At 39.9% G+C, this 19,248-nt stretch overlaps 1 protein-coding gene across 3 annotated transcripts in view; it reads left to right on the top strand.

The window, feature by feature from the left end:
* The window catches only part of RAD51B (RAD51 paralog B), a 424,424-nt gene that overhangs the window by 277,485 nt on the left and 127,691 nt on the right, over nt 1-19,248 (top strand). For all 3 annotated transcript variants that reach the window (XR_004240589.1, XM_032110706.1, XM_032110707.1), the window contains exon 10: nt 14,464-14,542. Coding sequence is in view for 2 of the 3 variants with exons in the window: in XM_032110706.1 (XP_031966597.1) it covers nt 14,464-14,542 (79 nt within the window). In the remaining variant the exon portion in view is untranslated. The remainder of the gene's footprint in view (nt 1-14,463; nt 14,543-19,248) is intronic.

Below are 19,248 nucleotides of genomic sequence, written 5' to 3' on the forward strand. Positions count from 1 at the left end.
ATGCACTGGAACAAGCCAGGGCTTGTTGGGGATCCACTACCCTGTAGAAATGTAAATGAGGCCTTCTAGAACAGTTCATGTTTGTCAGAGAAAAGTTTTTCTAGAATTTTGTTATTCAGTGGTTGTATATTCAGCAATACAGATGATGTCTATAAGGCCATTGGTTTCCAATTCATTGGTAAAACCTCTCCCAATAATGTTCTTGCTAGAGAAAATCTGACTCTTGTAGAAAGATTGAAATTAAATTAACTCTATCACCTTTTTCTTAACATCAGTAGAGCATGACAGTACTCCAAAAGCACACGTACTGCATTTGTATATATTAGCTCACAGATTTGTGAGCATGACTTTTTTCCTTGTCCTTGTTGCTTGATGCCCAGTGGACTCTAACATACACTCTGCTGAGGCTTTACATAAGATAATATTGCTGTCTTTCACATGTGAACTTAGCAGTGTTTTGTTAGCTTATCTCCAGGGACTTTGCTTTTAGGAACGGAACAAAGTGAACACACAAAAAGAGTTGGAAAGGGGTTTTGTTTGTTTCATGTAGAAGGCATTTTGCAGCCACTAGTGTGGGTGAAAAATATTTATGCTATGATCTAGGACTTCAGCTTGGTTGAATTCCAAGCTTTTTGGCCCAGGTCTGGGATTTTAAGATTATGCCTTTACACCAAACAAGGACACTTGTTTTTACTGATGTTCAAGACCTATGAGTGGAGACCAGGAAGAGCCCACTTCTGATGCTGTTTTTCAGTGGATTAATTTTCTTTCAATTTGTAAATAATAATGTTGGTGTTTTTCATCATTTAGAAAACCAAAAGAAAGTTAAAGAAGGAATGAGTATTATTTAAATAAAGACTTGAGACACATTAGAAACAAGCATTGAAGTTGAATCTACAGAGGATACTTTTTTTTCTGTAGAGGATAAGTATGTTACTAAAGTTATTATAGATATTTGAAGAATAATAAAAGCAATAAATCATGATGGCAATAAACATGCTAATTGCATACTTAAGAATGTCTATTCCTCACGTGGTGCTGCTGAATTACACCGAGCTGATTTACTCCATGCAGTGGCATGGGCAGAGGAGCCAATGGCATCTCTGTCTGAGCATGTGACTCTCCGGAGGAGAAAGTGTGCAGCTGCTAGGCTGCCGAGCTGTGCTCCCTGCTGGTCCCATCTCTTCCAGTCATGTCTGGCAGGCTGGTGGAAGCAGCCATGTGTTCTGAGAAGAGCTGCTCTGGTGCTATTGTACTGGTACTCCCTTAGGAGTCCTTCACAATTTGGGACACAAGTTCTCTGGGATAAAGCAGTGTTCCAATATGTCTCATAAATAAGTATTGTATCCTTCAGCTTTTTTCTTATTTGCAGAACTAGAGTGAAATGGAACAGTGTGGAAGGCTCTGAAAAGCTACATAAACTATTTTCTGTTCTTACTTTTGGTGTACTGTACATCTCACGAGTGACCACAAGTTCCCACATAGGTGAATTCCCATAGGGGGCTGTGTTTATGTTGCCCAACTACTTTATCCAGCCACAACACCATCCTCAGATCTCTTTTCTCGGCACTGTTTTATAGTGGTAAGCAGGACGCTCTTGCTGACTGGCTGCTTTCCTGCATTTTCTCCTGAATTACACTTCTCACTGGACAATTACTGGGGCTTTGAGCCTCAAAAGTATTGTAGCGTAGGAAATCATCATGGCCAAGTTCTTACGAAGTTTCCTGGCCTACAGAGGACTCTCCATTGGGAAAATTAGGAGAAACTCAGAAACAGAAAAGGGGACAAAATTCATTTTACAAACTAGGCAATAAGACATGTCAGGGAGACAGAAAATGCTTCTGGGGAGAGGAATTTCATAGGATCTGGTGTTTCATGAGCTGAAGGGAGCTGACTACCCTGCATATCCGCCCTATATTTCACCCTGGGGATCTTTCACCAGAAGTCTGACTTCAGCGAAGTAAACTAGAGGCAGCCTGTTTTTGTGCAGTTCCCTGGCAATGCTGCTGCAGTTCAGACACCATTTGAATACTCATGTGGGATTTCATTTTCTTTTCCAATTAAAACTTGAAGTCACATGCTGTTTGTCTGGGTAGTGCAGTTCCCTGCCACTGAAGTTACTGTTACGTACATCAGGCAAGAAAGGCTCTCTGGGTACAAGGGCTCAGGAATGTGCTGGCAGTCTGGGAAAGGACAGCTAAGGAAAAGCAGCATTTTGTTAGATTTGGCCTATTGCATTCAGGACAGTCGTTGCTCTGGAGTACATCAGGACAGTTCACCTTGGAAAGTTTTGGTTTTGCTGTCTATGATTGTCTTAGACACTCATTTGAGGGTTTTGATGGTTTTCTTCTACCGAAGTTATGTTTACTCAGTCCAAGGATATTCAGAGCTCCTCATTATAGTGCCTGATGCTAAAACCATGCTTGAATGGCACTACATATTTCATGCTGACCTCTCTCACTTGAAATCCAATGTTTGGCACACCACAAAAACTGAAACAATTTGCAGACTGGTCATCTGTTGCTAGCAACTGCCTGGATAGGCCCAGCCAAAACACATGCCTTTGTTCTGGTTTTATGGGGGGGGGGGGGAGGGAGAATTGACCCCACTGAAAAGAAGTAGCAGAGCTGTTGCTTATTAGTCCTTCTGGATCGTACCCTCTGGGTACAGGAAAATAGGGTACCTCTGGAGCTGTGCCTACCTGGCAGAACATTTATACAGTAAAGTTGCTCTAGATGTCTTATCTCCATATACAGTTTTCATGTAGTTGCTCAATAAAACAGTGACAAAGTTAGGAAGAATACTTATGAATCCTGATTCCCAGTTCCTGGCATTGTGCACTGTGAATAAGTGATCTATATGTATATTGCTTTTTATAAGGAGCACCTGAAGCCAGCTAGGTATAGCAGGCTTGAGATTTGCAGTGTCCTCTTTCCTGGGCTTGTCCTCTCTGTTTCTCCTCTATTCTTAAAAGATTATTGGTTTTCATTTCTATCTCCTTCTTTTGTTTGTTTTCCTTCCATTTCTTTCCTTTGCAAGTATTGAATGTCTCCTGTGGGAGTAAGCCCAGCCACATGTGCGTGCAATGATGGTTTATTTTTATTGGAGTCATTGCTTGTGACTGTTATTCATTACTATAGGAAGAACTTCACTAACAAACTGCTCTGAGAGCTTTTTTTTCTGTTGTAAAAAGTCCTGTTTTGTCCATAGCTTTTGAGAGTATCTACTACCATCATTAAGACTTTGAGAGTTTGGAGCTCAGACACTGCCTCCTGAATGTCCTGTTGTGTCTGGATTTGCAAAGCAGAATCTCAGTACATCTCAGCTTCTTTGCAGGGTGTCTCTTTAGGTCAGCTTTTCAACAATCTGTCTGCCTCTCTGCCACCTAAGCAACTCAACTGACCTCTGCTTGGGGAAGAATTTGTGGTTGCACAAAGTGCAAACAGAGTCACTGGCTACTATTATACTCTTAGGATAATAACGTGTACAGCCAGAACATCACCAAGCCAGGTCTGCCTGAGATGAAATGCTGATTCAGAAAAGGCAAGTAAAAAGTACTATAAAGTGCTTCTATCTCACTTGCACTTCTAGCCTTCGCACTAGATAAGTAATCCTCACTTTTATTTCAAGTTATCACATATTCTGTGTCACCATGGGCAAGACCGTGGTGTCCCATCTTTAAGGTCATGAGAGGAATTCCTGGTACTTCTTTAAGATGAATATCAGCATAAATAATAAAACTATTGGTAGTTGAATTAGGAACATATGCTTAACATAAATATATGCTAGAATTTAGGTATGTAAGCAGCCTACATAATTTCACAGAAGAAATACAGAGGTGTAGAATTAGTTTTTATTAATTAGCCATCTGAGAGTGGAGCACAGAGAGGAAAGTCAAGTGGTCTGCCTAGGCTTACACAAAAGAATATATGATCATATCCTAGAAGTTATTGCTAGGAAGGAATAAAAAGACAAGAAGTTATTTATCTGAAATTTGGCTATTCTTACATAGATTCATTATTTCTAGGGATTTGTTTTAAATATTTCAAAAGCTCTGCTTCGCACTAGCACTGACTCTTCTAATTAAAGGTAATCTGTCATAATTTGGGTGAGAAAGTTTGATCTCTTTGGTATTAATTTACATTTGTTAATATAAGTGTCATGCTGATATTTCAGGATAGAGATTTCTTTGAATTTTCTCCCATGCTGAATCCATTTCATGTTTTTCCTTGGGCTTTTGAAGACTTTCTCTTCATTAATTTTCTTACTCAAATCAGCACCCAAGGTTGCTGTTTTCCCTGTAAAAATGTCTTAAGTGCATCTGCATTTCTCCTCCGTCACTTTTTCTGTAGATGATAAACAGGGACTTCTTGGCTTTGCAGTATTAGCAATGTTTTTAATATATGAAATTTGTATGTATTGCACTAAAAGAAAATAAACAGATGTGCTGCTGCATTTTGAGGGATTGAGACAACAGCAGGATGGTCAGTTGCCTTTTGAGTCCATTCACTTTGCTGTTTTTTCCAGATGTGTGTTAATGGACGTTTTTAGGATGTACACAAACTCTGCTTGCCTACTTTTCTGCACTAATTGGTTTGGATTTATGGAATGCCTCTCATAAAGTGTCTCTAGCTGCCATTGTTGCTTTTCTATAAAGTACTAGAAAGGAAACTTGTTCCTAAACAGTTTCCTCTGGGTGGGATTTTCTTGTGGGGAAAGGGGAGATACAATCCATTTAAACTGCTCTATAAAGAATTGCATGGAGCTGTGGCCCATTAACCTGGCCTTGATGAAAGCTTTTTCAAACTGCTGGACTTCAGAGAACCACATCTTGCAGGTGCTATGCATGGCACAAATTAAACTATAGTTTCCTAAGAAATCATTTTAATCCAAATGATGATTGTTTTTTAATTTTTTTTTCATGTATGAAAGCAGTAGGGACTCCACATCTACTCTCAGTACTGGGGCATGTTAGTAGCCCTACTTCTCACAGTTTCCTTTCTAGTGCTCAAGACATCTTAAACATGCCCCATTTCAGTCCACCAATTCTTTTTTTTATAACAAGGAAGTACATGTGTGGGGTCTGGATGTTTGGGAAGACTGAAGAATGACTGCATATACCTCTTTTTCCTCAGCTTGTCTGTTTTACCTCTTTATTCCCAATAATTGCACAGTCTGCCCAACCTGTAGCCTTTCTTACTGACAAGTGTATGGGTGCAGACAGTGCAGCTGGAGTAGCTGAGCTTTCTTCTGCTTGAAAGGGGAAAACTTGTGCATAGAGAGTTTTGCTTGCAGTGGGATTTGGAGGAAGATGCAAAGCAGAGGGGATAATTGTTTCCATAAGAAAACACTAGGCCCAGATAAAGTCAAACTCTGCAGTGATTTGCTTATGAAGGCAATATGATTTAATAACATGTTATTCAGATTTTGGTGCTGGTATCAGCTATAAAATCTTTAGGACTGTATTTAATTTCTGAGCTTCAATTTACCCATGTGCATAATGGGGTTATTTTTTCCCCACCCTTTTAAGGCCTTTTTGAAATCTATAGATTAAGTACCATGTATAAGCAAAATGTTGTTATCCAGAGAGTCATTTGCCATCAGAGATCAGTTAATTGTTTATAGGTATATCTTGTGAGCTTAGTAAATGATTGCAAGTGATCTAAAGTACTTTTTTTCCACCATAACACTGGAAAGGCGTTAGGGTCACTTTTTGTTTCTGCAACAAGGGGCAGTTATCTTCCAAGTCAAATCAGAACCCATGACAGGACTGATGCCTCAGAGAGCTCCAAGGTCTAAGGAGCATTAGTATTTGGTAAGGCTTGGCAGGGAATACAACCATTTTTTCTCTTATTTTGTAAAAAGCCATCCCATTGCTCTAAAGGATGCTTCAATGTGAAGAGGGAGTGGGGAACAACGGCATATTGCTCTGTGAAGCCTTGATGCCACTACGGTGTTGGTGCCCTTTAGGGAACTTTTGGTTCTCTCCTTGGGTACCTTTCTGGTGGGCTGGAGGCAGTGTAAACTGTGGAATTGAGAAATAGAGCTGGCCCTGGGAACTGGGTTGCAGTTCCTGCTCAGAAGTAAATGATCCGCAGAATAAGGACTGCTGCTTTCATTTCTAGAATGTATCAAATTCCGGCACACTGGGCCTAGAAGAAGCAGAAGGGAGGGCAGAAAAAACAGTTACGAAGTCTGCTGGGATATCTGATGCAAAATCAACTTTGTTGTTTTCCTTACTGGCTTTTTCCTGGGCTCTATTGCAGCTGAAAAAACAACCATTCTGATCTACAATAAGAAGGGAAATTCTGGCATGAAGATTGTCCACCCGGTCAATTTGGCACAATTGTGGGAAAGATTTGTTTAGTTTAGCACTGATTTTATTAGTACATGAGTCTAATCAAACCTTGAGAGATAGTATTCTACCTGTTGAGTGACCCTGTCAGTGGTGTAGGCTTCCTTCTTAATTCTCATGCTCTTTCAAGCGAATGTGGTGTTACTGAAGAGTTCTCCTGAAATGCACCAGCTGTTAGCAAGGCTTGTTTACTGCACTAGAACAACATGAATTAGCAAAATATCCCAGCAAGCCAGCATTGTTTCAGTTAGGGCCACAAGCATAGTGAGAGCCAGACTCCTTTCACAGGTCTCTGGTATCCAGTCAGTAGACCTGAATTCCAAGATATTTATTGACTGTAAATGTGGATTTGTTTTTCATTCAGTCCTTAGTGCATGTATATGCATTTTGTCAGTACAATAGACAAGAATAATGTAAGTCTAGGAGACAAGATAGTGTAAGGAAAAGCTTAACGCAATAAAAAGAGAAGAATCTGTTCACTGGTTAAGAAACTGATATACTTTAAAGGAGGCTTCAAATGGTTTTATTTATGTTCCTCTGTCGTTGCTAAAAACCAGTTTCTTGTAATAGTTTCCATTAAAAAATAGGGACAAAACTAGTTGTCTTGCCAGTCTAAATGAAAATGATGCATTAAATGTTAATACAGTGATTTCCTCAAGTATTTCTTTGAAATATCTTAGTCCATTAGTTTTGTTAAAATCATTAGTTTTCCACTATAAAATCATAAATTTTTAATCATGTGAGAGCTGATAGCTCAGTCAAAATCATCATGTTATTTCACTGTTTGGTAGTTTATCATCCTGGCATTTTTGATAACTAATTTGATATAAGACTCTGTCCCCTTCATCATCTTTACTTTTTTTTGGCAGGACATTGGCTTGATTTCTGGTTATCAGAATCTTTCTGAAAGCTCATCCAATACATTTTCCAATTCATCACTTTTCTTGCTATTGACAGGAGGTGTTGTCCCAATAATTGCTGGGCTTCTGCAATCAATTCTGTGATTCATCTCTTCCGTAAAGCTTATAAACAATAAAATGTATTAATAAAAATGCTTTCCCTAATTAAAACAAACTGTAACGTACAGTATTTCTGCTGTCATCATCAATTCTCTCCAAGCCTTTTGTTTCTCAACTGCTCTGCCTGTCTCACATTTATCTTCCTTTATCTAATCTAATGGCATCTATCCAATTTCTATTCCCTTTTCATCAAGGTGATATATTTCTTCTTCCCTAGTACCTTTGTGTTCTTAGCATGTCTCATGGCAGAAATTATTTTTCAGTAATTTAATATTTATTCTATGTTGTTGTCAAATAATAAATAATTATTACAAACCTCTTGACAGGGAAATGTGATGCTAGAAAGGAAAGAAAGGAAACTAAGATTTGACCATTTTGTAGAGGTTGGACTTGGCAAAACTTGAAATTGCTTTCATTTTTACTTCCCTCATCCATCTCTGTGATTCGCACTTTGCTGGAACAGCAGCATAAGAATAACTGCAACTGGATTTTAGGTTCAATTCCAGAAGTTCATGGGTAGCTCATGGAGAACATTTCAGAAGTCTCATAGGATGAATTAGAAAGACTAAGTACTGTTTCATCATTTTTCTATATCTATTTTCTATTAATTTCACTATTTAAAAAATAATTTTTGTAATCAAAATGCCTCTTAATTTTTTTAGGCTATTACTTGCCACTACTGTTTACTCACCTCAAAATGTGTACTACTTTTGGTGCAACTTTAACTGCACTGAAGTGTTAATAGGAAAAAAAAATTGTTGGGGCCTGGATTAATTTTTGATTCCATGATTAAATAGTGCATATCGCTAGAGTTGTGTTTTTCACTTATCTGGCTAGGAAACAGTGCAATAAATTCCTTTACATACATCAAGAACATTAGTGGATTTCTATTTTCCTTTCTTTTCCTGAAGTAAAAAAGGAACCAAGGAAATATTTTATGTTGGACTGAAAATTTAGGTTCGTGATCTTAAGTTTTGTAAAGTAAGATTGTGGAAAGAGGTCTGTGTTTCAGCTTGTTATTAAATTATTCTGATTTATATCCAGATTCAGATAATACATCTCTCTGTCCTCCCCAGTTTTCAGCCAGGAGTGATTTAGAACTGAAACAAGACATATAGCTGAATATATGTGAATTTTATAAATTCCTGTTCTGCCTGTGCTGCCTGCTTCTGAGTTATTCTGGAAGATCCATCTCATGTGTTCTCCACATCCTCAGATGGCTGTTTGTAATCTTATGGTGAGGAGCAGATGCTCACCAGAAGATAGAGATGAGAAGACTTTAAATTACAGATTCTGTATTTGAAAACCAGCAACTTTTTCTTGGTTTATTCACCACAAAGATCCTTAGTGGCACATGGGCCATCAAAGGACATTGTTAGTCTGTATTGTTCCAACTCTGTCAGTTCTGTCAGCATAAAACATGGGTTGGCAGGGCTTCGATGTTGTCAGGATGCCCATAGGACTTGAAGAGACTTAATAGGTCATGAAGTGCTCCCTAGGCACTGCTTCATATCCCTTTCATAAATATTTTTATCTGAATCCTAAAAACAAAGATTAACTTTTTTAGCTTTGCCTCCTTGAGTTGAAGGCTCTTCCAGAGTCTCACTTTACTGATAGTTATGATAGTTTCAAATTGCCAGCCAAAATGTCTTCATGGCTGCACATCTGTTCTTCTGCCAGTCTTGTCAGTTTGAGAAGCTCTTCTCTTTCTTCCTGCTTCATTCTCTCATTTCCTCTCTCCCCATCCATTTACACACACAGACACTGTCAGCCTTCATTTTTGCCAGATTCACTGAGCTGATGTTTTTCTTAGTGGCATCTCAGATGAGCACTCCAGTCTCCTTGCCAGCATACAGCCCATCTCTTGCAGTTTGAGTTCATAAGTGACCTGTACAGTACACGGTCTCTCAGATTAAAGCTTGCTGGTGTCTTGTACAGAAACCCACATATCCCTGGTTTTACCAGGTACAGTGCACCATATGACTGGATCTGCCACTGTCTTGGCTACATCACCTTACGGGTCAATCTAAGTGAGATACTGGTATCTCTGATACGCCCAGGAAGTGTCTTCTGTCCAATAACTGACTGTTTCCCCTTTTGTCTTACAGCTTCTGTGCTTATCCTTGTTTACTTCATTACCAGTGCTCATTTAGCAGTGTTAAAAGCTTTACAGAGATCCAAAGAGATGAGTTCAAATTTATGTCAGAGTTCTAAAAAAAAAAAAATCAAATAGGGATGTCTGGTATGTCTGGAATGACATCCGTGTTTTCTTTTACCCCATTTTCCAAGACTTTAGTTCATAGAATCATAGAATATCCAGAGCTGGAAGTGACTCACAAGGATCACAGAGTCCAGCTCCTGGCCCTGCACAAGACAGCCCGAGGATCACACCATGAGCCTGAGAATGTTGTCCAAATGCCTCTTGAACTCTGTCAGGGTTCATACTGTGACCACTTCACCAGGGACCATGTTCCAGTGCCCAACCACCCTCTGGGTGAAGAACTTTGTTATCATATCCAACCTAAACCTCTCCTGACACAACTTCAGCCATTCCATCAGGTCCTGTCACTAGTCACCAGAGGGAAGAGATTGGTGCCTGCCTCTCCTCTTCCACTCACAAGAAAGTTGTAGACTGCAACGAAGTCTCCCCTCAGTCTCCTCCAGGCTGAACAGACCAAGTGACCTTAGCCGCTCCTCATACGGCTTCCCCTCAAGATGCTTCACAGTCTCTGTAGCCCTCCTTTGGATGCTCTCTAACAGCTTTATATCCTTCTTATATTGTGGGACCCAAAACTGCCCCCAGCACTCAAGGTGAGGGGTCCCCAGTGCAGAGCAGAGAGGGACAATCCCCTCCCTTGCCAGGCTGGCGATGCTGTGCCGATGCCCCTCAGGACAGGGTTGGCCCTCCTGGCTGCCAGGGCACTGCTGACTGCCATTCAACTTGCCATCGACCAGGGCCCTCAGGTCCCTTTCTGCAGTGCTGCTGTCCAGCCCCTCATTCCCCAGTCTGTCCATAGATCCAGGGTTGCCCCATCCCAGGTGCAGCATCCGGCGCTTTCCATTGTTGAACTTCATGTGGTTGGTGATTGCTCAGTCCCCTAAATTTTCACGGTTTCTCTGCAGGGCCTCCCTGTCTCTGAGGGAGTCAACAGCTCCTCCCAATTTAGTATCATCAGCAAATTTAGTTATTAGGCCTTTGAGTCCTGCATCCAAATTGTGTTATTCCTCACTTCAAAATTTCTTCTAAAGCCCTGCATGATACTGTCCAGTTACAGGCCTCTACTCACTAGTTTACTTATTTTTTTCTCTTCCTTTAGGGGGACTAAGTTTGCTGCTTCTCAGTTATGTTGTGTCATCTTCAAATTCATAGCAAAGTGACAAATACTAGCTATCAGACCTAAATTCACATGCTGGTTCTTACAATGGTTTTCCAATAGAGATTATTTACTTCTGCTGAATGTGCTAAATTCCTGGAGTTTTCGTTCCACTCAGTTGTTATTTCTCTATCAATGTGATATGGATAATTCCTATTACCTGCCTTTTCTTCTTTTTCAGTATTGTCCTACCTGTGGAAAACTGATTATTTTTTCACTGATATCTAGAATATATTTAATCATTATCCCAATGTCATTTCATTATAAATCCGACTTTTATTTCCTTTTTGCTATTATTAATAATCTTTCCAGAGTCAACATTACCTTGATTTTTGGTAATCCTTGGTTTATACTTCTACTTCCTGGCCTTCAAAACATTGTTTTCTTTTTTTGATATGTATTTCTTTCTATATTTTATAAGTTCCTTGTCTATATGTAAGAACGTACTCTGTATTGTCTGTTCCAGCTAGAGGATGGTTTGCAATAACCTTTTATAGTTTCTTGGTTTTGCTTGAAAAACAAATCTAAATACATATTTGCTTCTTTTTTTTTGTCTGCGTGTTATGTTAAATATTACAGTTTGATGTTATAAAAATGAATTCTATGTACTCTATCTGGTTGTGAAATATACAGTTGTACTTTAAAGGTTCTTTTTCTCACTAAGCAAACATTCAAAATAAAGCAATACCTTTGAATATTCTGAGCTGTTTCCATTTCATTTCAAAAAGGAAGCTAATTCAGAGCTCAGATGTAGCTGTGCAACAGCCACCTTTCAGAGGGACCCTGTGATGTGCTGCTGAAAGGATGTGATTTATTATATTTTTTCATTGCTATACTTAGTTATGCACATATTGTAACTGCATAAAAATGCACTAACAGAATGTACATAGAGTTATTTGAATGTCTATCCATGTGCACGTATAACTGCCTTGTGCACATGCATATGTAGGTTAGCATTTATGTGCATGGTAGTGCATGGAATGCCTAAAATTTGACCTCAGATGTCAGAATTGTAACTGTTTCACTTCAGGCCTTTCCAGTTAAACATCCAGCTGTTGTGGGAGAGTCTACCTGAGTGTTTGCACAGTTCTTCCACCCCATCCTCTCCCTTGTGTTTTTTAGAGCTGAGGGAGTGTGCGAAGCACCTGGAGGCAACTCCTCTTCATTCTACTTTCTTCCTGGCAGAATCTTCCTTCTGCTGTGCCAGTGGGAAGTGCTGTCTCTGTGGTAACCAATGACAGGACCTGAGGAGATGGCCTGAAGTTCTGTCGGGGAGGTTTAGGTTAGCTACTGGAATAAGGTTCTTCATGTGGAGGGTGGCTGGGCACTGGAACAGGCTCCCCAGGGAAGTGGTCACAGCACCAAGCCTGTTCAAGTTCAAGAAGCATTTGGACAATGCCATCAGGCACATGGTGTGACTCTTGGGGATGGTCCTGTGCAGAGCCGGGAGTTGGATTCGATAATCCCTTGCAACTCAGCGTATTCTGTGATTCTGGGATAATGACAGGCAAGGGAATTCAGGTTTTGTTAGAGTACATGAGGCACATGGGATGTGACTTGCCCCTCTTTCCTCCAGAAGATAATCCCAGAGAGAATGGTAATTAACATGGAAAAGGGGAAAGTGCTACTACAGCGGTTTTCCTAGTTGGAGTGTTCACAAAGTATTCATGGTATCATATCCTGAGGTGGTTTTGCCAGCTTCATAAAACAGAAAGGAAAACATTGTCATTTGGACTGGTCTGATATTCTCTGACTGTATTTGTGGTCTTTGTGCCTGCCTTTATTTTTTGCTTTCAAAGAAGAAGGGAGATTATGTTTGGTTTAAATGCTGAAGCCCATAAATGTTAGCTAGCTGTGGGTAATAATGGTTATGTTTGAAGAACCAGATATGGGGATATTTTTAATTCAGCCTGGATCAGAATCAGATGAGAAAGAGTTGGAAGACAAAGCACCTAAGCATGGTCCTGTCTGCAGATTACATGCAAATACAAATGAAACTACCTACTCTACAGACACCCTTAGCATTGAAAGTGCTACAGAAAAATCTCTGCTTCAGTCACTGCTGTCAGTGACTGAAGCAGGGCCACATGGGCACCATGAGATCAGTGTTTGTGCTGATCACATTTTGGGCAGAGCGTATTAAATTTGTCATTAAAATGTCACTTTCATGTAGGTGACAGAATGAGGGTTATTTTGAGGCAAGCTGTGGAGGAGCAGTCCTTGGCAATGAGCAAAAACCAAACAGACAAGCAATAAAGCTTGGCACGTTTGTGTGAGTTTGCCACCTGCAGGTCCCACATTCCCTACCCTGCTAACAAGCCCATTTCTGTCTCCGCAGCTCTGCTGCAGCTCATCTTCCACAGAGGATGGTTCTTCCATAGTGGAGCCAGGGAGCTGGGTCTATTTCTGGCATCACCCTAACACCAAGCTAAATTCAATTGCACTATTCACCCTGAGGGGATTCCAGTTCCTATTTTGATATTTCAAGGACAAGATCCTTGAATAAAGCTTAACATGGTCATTACCCCTTTTGCAAAAGAGGGCATCCAGATACTTGCAATGGCATGTTACCATCCCCAGTGTGATAACCCATGAGTGGATGTGCTGCTTCCAGGGGCTGGAGGAGGACAGTGGATGGAGTTCTTGGAGAAGGCAAGGGGGCATATCTGTGGAATGGCTAATGGCAGTGAAAAATTGCCATGCACTGTGGCAGTTTTGTTCAAAATTGTCTCTGAGTGCAACACCGTGAACCAGCAGGAATGGTTAAGCTTAACAGGATGCCAGTAAGACAAGCAAAGCTTACTGCTTTCATTACTGCTTTCATGATGGTTAACGCTGTCCTCGTTATTAATTGTTGTCTTCCCTGATGGGGGAGGCGTTCAGATTTTTGCCAGGAGGAAAAAGGAGGCGAATGGGACTTCATGCTTCTCAGTCCCCAGAGAGGTGTTTATTAATTCTTATCTAAGGAGTACAAGCCACTGGCATGGCCTAGACATAGCACAGAGCAGAGAGTGCAGCAAGAAGACAACTTATCAAGTTTTCACAGCCTTTTTAAAAGTAAATTACCCAATGAAAACTTAAAATGCAAGATATTTTCACTTTTTTACTAATGTCCAACAAGTTCCTAAATCACGTAGACAGGAACTGCGTAATTCTTTATCCGGTCATCCCAAACTACTTCTACTGCAGAATATGGAGTAGTAGAAGAAGAAGAAGATCTGGAGAACAACAACAATCCTCCATTTTGAAGTTTTTTGCTTTTATCTATTTGCTATGTAAATAGACCTAAAAACTCTAAATTTTTCATTCTGTGATAATCTCACATAGTATTCTATGACCTAATTCACACCATTGTAAATTCAAATTCTTCCCAGAGGCTAGGCAAATTTTCCCATGGACAAGGGCCAAAACCAGTACTGTCCAGGGGGGTAAAACCCTTCAAAACAGGCAGAGAAATATTCTCTGCATTCTGGGTTCCCACAATGGTGTTTTTTAGGAACTGTGAATCCTTTTAAAATTGCAGCATAATCTATATATGTGTATGAAAAGACCTCAACTACTTAGAAGTGACAAGACTAGATCAATAACTACATGTTATTTCTGAAGTGTGCTTTACTACTTCTGTAAGTTAAATCTGGTGAGTTTGTTTTGCAGATTTGAGCTTTGATCAGTGTGTTATAAAGATGCATACTTACATCATATGTTTGTTTTGCAGCTCCTGGTTGCTAAATCCCCTGTTGCTCCATTCTCTGCTTTTTTCTACACCATTGAGAAATCAGGCTTGGTTCTTCAGGGTAAGACCAGAACATTGGTTGTTTTGCCTTTTCAATTAGTATTTTAAGCAGACTGAATGTAGATAACAACTACTGTTGAAAATGGTGCTGTTTATACAGAATTAAAATCCCACACATTTAAACACTGTGGTTGACAAGGGCAGCATTCTGCTGAATTCACTGGTTTTTCTTGGATTACACTAAATTAGTTCTTGCATATTGCCATGGATCTGGGAGTGGGCCCTGAAATTATTAACCAGGGCTCCAAGGTAAAGCGGAATGGTCTGGGTAACATGGGTCCTATGGGATAGTCTTCTTCAGAAGAAACATACCCATCTATCATTAATAACCTGCTCTAAAATGGTTCTTCTTTAGCAAATGGCTTGACATCAGTAAAAATACAGGAAATTAATATCTGTTTTGTATTTTTGTGATTCTTTTAATACTAATGCCCTGTGGTCTTAAATATCCTCAGATTCTCTAGGATATGAAGTGGTATTCTGAAAAGCTGGATATTAATACCATGCTGATGGGGAGCTAGGATTCCTCGTGGCTGTGTCCTAAATCATGTACTTTTAGACACGGTAAAGAGGGAAGTTCAACTCTTCCCTTCTTTTCCCCATTTATCCTAACAAACATCCTTACTTTTTGACAAACATTCATAGGTCAGTTTTGTTGAGTTGATGTCTTTTGATATGCAGCCTGGCTCCTTATCACTGCATCAGTTTAACGGACTGAATAAAACTAGTCAGTGCCTGTCACTTCCTGTTCAGGGAAGACACTGTGATATGCAGCCATGGCAATAACACAAGTGAATATCGCTGGTTCTCAGGTTCCACTGATTGAGAATCACTGATCCCATGAGGCACTATGAACATTTTAAGGGATGTGAACAGTTCTCCTCCTTCTGACTGCACATTTTTCACATTCAAACAGGTTGTACCAGACTAATGACATATTTATACTTCTTAGTGACTCAATATGCTTACGTCTCAGGTGATGCAAAATGTCAGAAAACAAAAGAAATGAAAATGTTTTATGGTGCATTTTTGCTTCCGTTTGATACATCTACATAATTTTGATGGAGGGGAGTGTCCACACAGTGTTTCCTAAGCCTTTGGATACTATTTTCAATATATTCTTAGGTAGCATTTTGGGCACTTGATCTGCTTTATTTGGTACCAGTAATTCTAAAAGTCTACAGGAACTAGAAACAGTTTTCATTAGTTTAAACTGAGGTTACTTGCAAGAGTTGGTCTTGACATGTTTTGTTTCGCTATAGGGCAGATGACAAGCTACTTTTCTATCTTGGATGTCTTGAGTTACATAGATGTTTCTGGTCATTATTTAAAAAGGGAGACAATTTCCTGCTCTGTCCTCAGGCACTAATGTAGTGAAACTTCGGGAAAGAAAGTTTTCCCATTTCAGAAACAGGGAGCGTTTGTTCAGAGGTGATCTTAGTTTTTTCAGTTCTTTTCTGTGAGCCATGAATATAACTTTCCCAGGACTGAACCATACCTTTAAAGAGTAAATGGGCCTGGTTACACATAATGACGATGGAGCAGCACTGATAGGAGGATATCACTGTATCATAAGTGTGGCAATTGCTCTTTTCCCTATACCCATATGTTTCTGGGGTGTACATTTAAAACACCATTCACCATTTTTCTACAAACAAATAAGATATCAGCACAGATTTCTTTAAGTAATAGATGTCTTGATATCAGGCATTCTTTGTGCATTTTGAAAGGCAACTAGAATGTCTTCTTTTTGTCAACCTTTTATTATTTTTTGACTACATCATTATGTTTCTATTTTAGATATTTTTCTCCAAGATAGGTAGCAAGGAAGGGCATGGTTCCCCTGATAATGTGCCCCAGACTCTTTTACAGAGACTTGTAAGCACTTACATATGAGCCATCTCACTGATTTTTAAAAGTAAATATTGCATGGTCTCATCCCATATTTCAGTGATCATTATTTCTGTGGAAAGAGGAAGTGAGCAAATCACCAGGAAATGTCTGGTTTGGATAAGATGCAGAAAGTGGCACCAGGCTGCCTTGTTCAAGAGAGGCTAGAGTTTTTCTGAGAGTTGTACCTGATGCTTCTTTCCAAAGGGAAGCTGGGTGCAAGGTAAGGTGACAGTAAGGCAACCAGCCACAGGCTAGCCGGTGACTGCTTGAGGGACATCACTTAGCACTAACAAGTGGAATCTGTCCCACAGCCTGATTGCAAAGGCAACTCTCCCATTCAGGCTTTGTTGTTTAATTCCCTTGGTGTCAGGAGGTGAGCACATTCAGGGTGGCTGATGGGAACAAGTGGATGGATGTGGGAACTGGTGAGAAGCAGCAGCTGGCTGAAGTGCCCAAGATTCTTTCTTTTTACTCAGGGGGTCCTATCCCAGGACCATTAACCAATAGGCCATAAACAAATTGATATCGGAAAATGTGGCTGGAAGCTCCCTGATTAGCGAGGGTGAATGGGGAATGAAAGACAAAGTGAAAGTGTGATTTAACAGTTCCACAAGCAATTTCCATTGCCACCTCTGAGGGATTAGGATGTGTGGAATAGGCTAAAAAAAAAAAAGAGGAGGGGCTCCCCCCGCTTTGTTCTGTGGGCTGGAGGATAATAAAACGGCAGGAGAGGCAGTGCGACTAGTTAGGGATTTCACAGACTGCTATTTGATGCAGTTTAAGGAGCCCTTCTGCTATTGTTGCAGTTAAAATGGGAAGCGGAACTGTTCTCCATTTGCAAAAATCTCCAGCGTCCTCAGGAAGAGGGCTGAGAGCAAAAGGCTATTAAGATGGTAATGCTGCCCCATTTGGAGGAGTGTATCAAAATCCTCTTTGTCAATGTAAATCGCTGCTCTGTTTCCCTGGTATCTTTGCATCTCATGGCCTCAGTGCAAGCACAGAAATTTTTGGAGGAGACCCTAGTGAAGGCAGAACTGCTTCTCTTTTATTGTCAGAGGAGATGTCCAGGCTGCCTAAGGGTCCCTTGGAGAAACCTTCTTTGCTTTTATAAACTTGAAGTGTTCAGGGATGAAGAGAATCCATTTATGCACTCACTCTTTTACTTCCACTTTCAGACTAGAGAAATGAAATGTGTTGATTGAAAAGCAAGATTGGACAGTCAGAAATTTAGCAAGAAAAGTCTTCAGCCTCCTACTTTCGTTGTTTCAGATTGCTCTGTGCTGTAGAGGGAGTGGACTGCAAGCCCAAAAGTACCCTCAGTTGCCTTTATGTTGCAATACAATGTCATGTCATGTTCTACCATGCTGTACAGTGTCACTCTTTGATGAACCTGAATTGGGAATGCAGAATCCAGTCCGACAGCAGATCTCTATTTTGTAGAGATCTTAGACAAAAAGGCAGAAACCTGGATCTAAGCACTGCAAAATATCAGAAGTTTTACTGTCAACTTATATTTGCTGTTTTAAGAACTTGCTGTCGCTTCCCTATTTCAATATACCAGTTGAAGTGAATGAAGTTATACTGTTAAAAAGAAGAATAAAATTAAAAGAGCTCCAGATCTACTTGATTAAGTGGAATGATTCTTCTCATTGGCAGTGATATAATTTCTGTTCTGATTGGAAATTACTAGCTGGTAATTTTGTTCTGGTATAACAGTCAGAAGAAGTTTTGAGCTGCTCTTGCCTAATTGTAGTTTCATTGAAGTTGAATGTAGCACATACTGGGTTAGGTCAGCTGAACTAGAAGATGCTACTAAGCTTTGTGCACACATATGCAAAAAAGATAGGCTGAATGAACTGATTTTAAGCTGTATTCTGTGGGTGATCATCCAAGTCTACTTTAAAAGCAGCAGGGTATAAATACAAGCTAGCAACAAGCCTAGTTGTTAGCTACCAATAACTCAGCTGTTTGTGGAAGCCTCATTCCATCTTACTTAAGCAAATGCCTTCTGTTACCAAGAGGATGGTGCTGCAAAGGGAAACAGGGGACACAGTGGCTGTTTGCCAGCCGAAGAGTCTCTATTGGGACTGAATGCTTTAACTAAGTGATCAACGTTGCTCTTCACTGAAAAAACTCAGAAACACTGAAAACATAAGGCAAATTGTATTAATGAGCTAGGACTTGCTTTTGAGTAATGATATGTTTTCAGCTTCATAGGGTTTAAAGATGGATAGAATTATCAGTTCTTCCAAACTGACTTGCCATGTATCATATATGTTTCCTTCAGGTACCTGATAATTTTGTTGCACTGAATCATGTCTTCTAGAAAAGTATTCAATGTTATTTGCAGACATAAAGAAATGTGAGTTCCTGGTTTGCCTTGACAGTGTTTTCAAGTTATAGCTGCCTTTCTGCTAAACCCTGGTTTGCCTTGACAGTGTTTTCAAGTTATAGCTGCCTTTCTGCTAAACCCTTGTTGTGTATTTCAGATTAGAATTTGTATGCCTTCAGCTTTTGGCCTTAGTTCTTGTCATCACCTTCAGTGCTAAAAAAAGCGCTGTTGCTGTTAAATGGTTACCGTTTTTCATGAGTGTAGTTGGCATTATGATTTATCTTGCTATGTTTTACTCTTCCTTTTGAAAGAAAGTTATAACTGTCTATAAATTTAACCTCAAAACTTTTGTGTCTCCTGCTGACTGGCTCCCCTCACTACACAAAGAAAGAATAGAATACCTTGTATTGCTAAAGGGAATAGTTTGGGGGTTGTGCCACAGGACTGGATAATTAGTTGATTAATCCACCCTTACTCCTGCC

Source organism: Corvus moneduloides, chromosome 6 (assembly GCF_009650955.1).
Source record: "Corvus moneduloides isolate bCorMon1 chromosome 6, bCorMon1.pri, whole genome shotgun sequence".
Taxonomy (NCBI): Eukaryota; Metazoa; Chordata; class Aves; order Passeriformes; family Corvidae; genus Corvus; species Corvus moneduloides.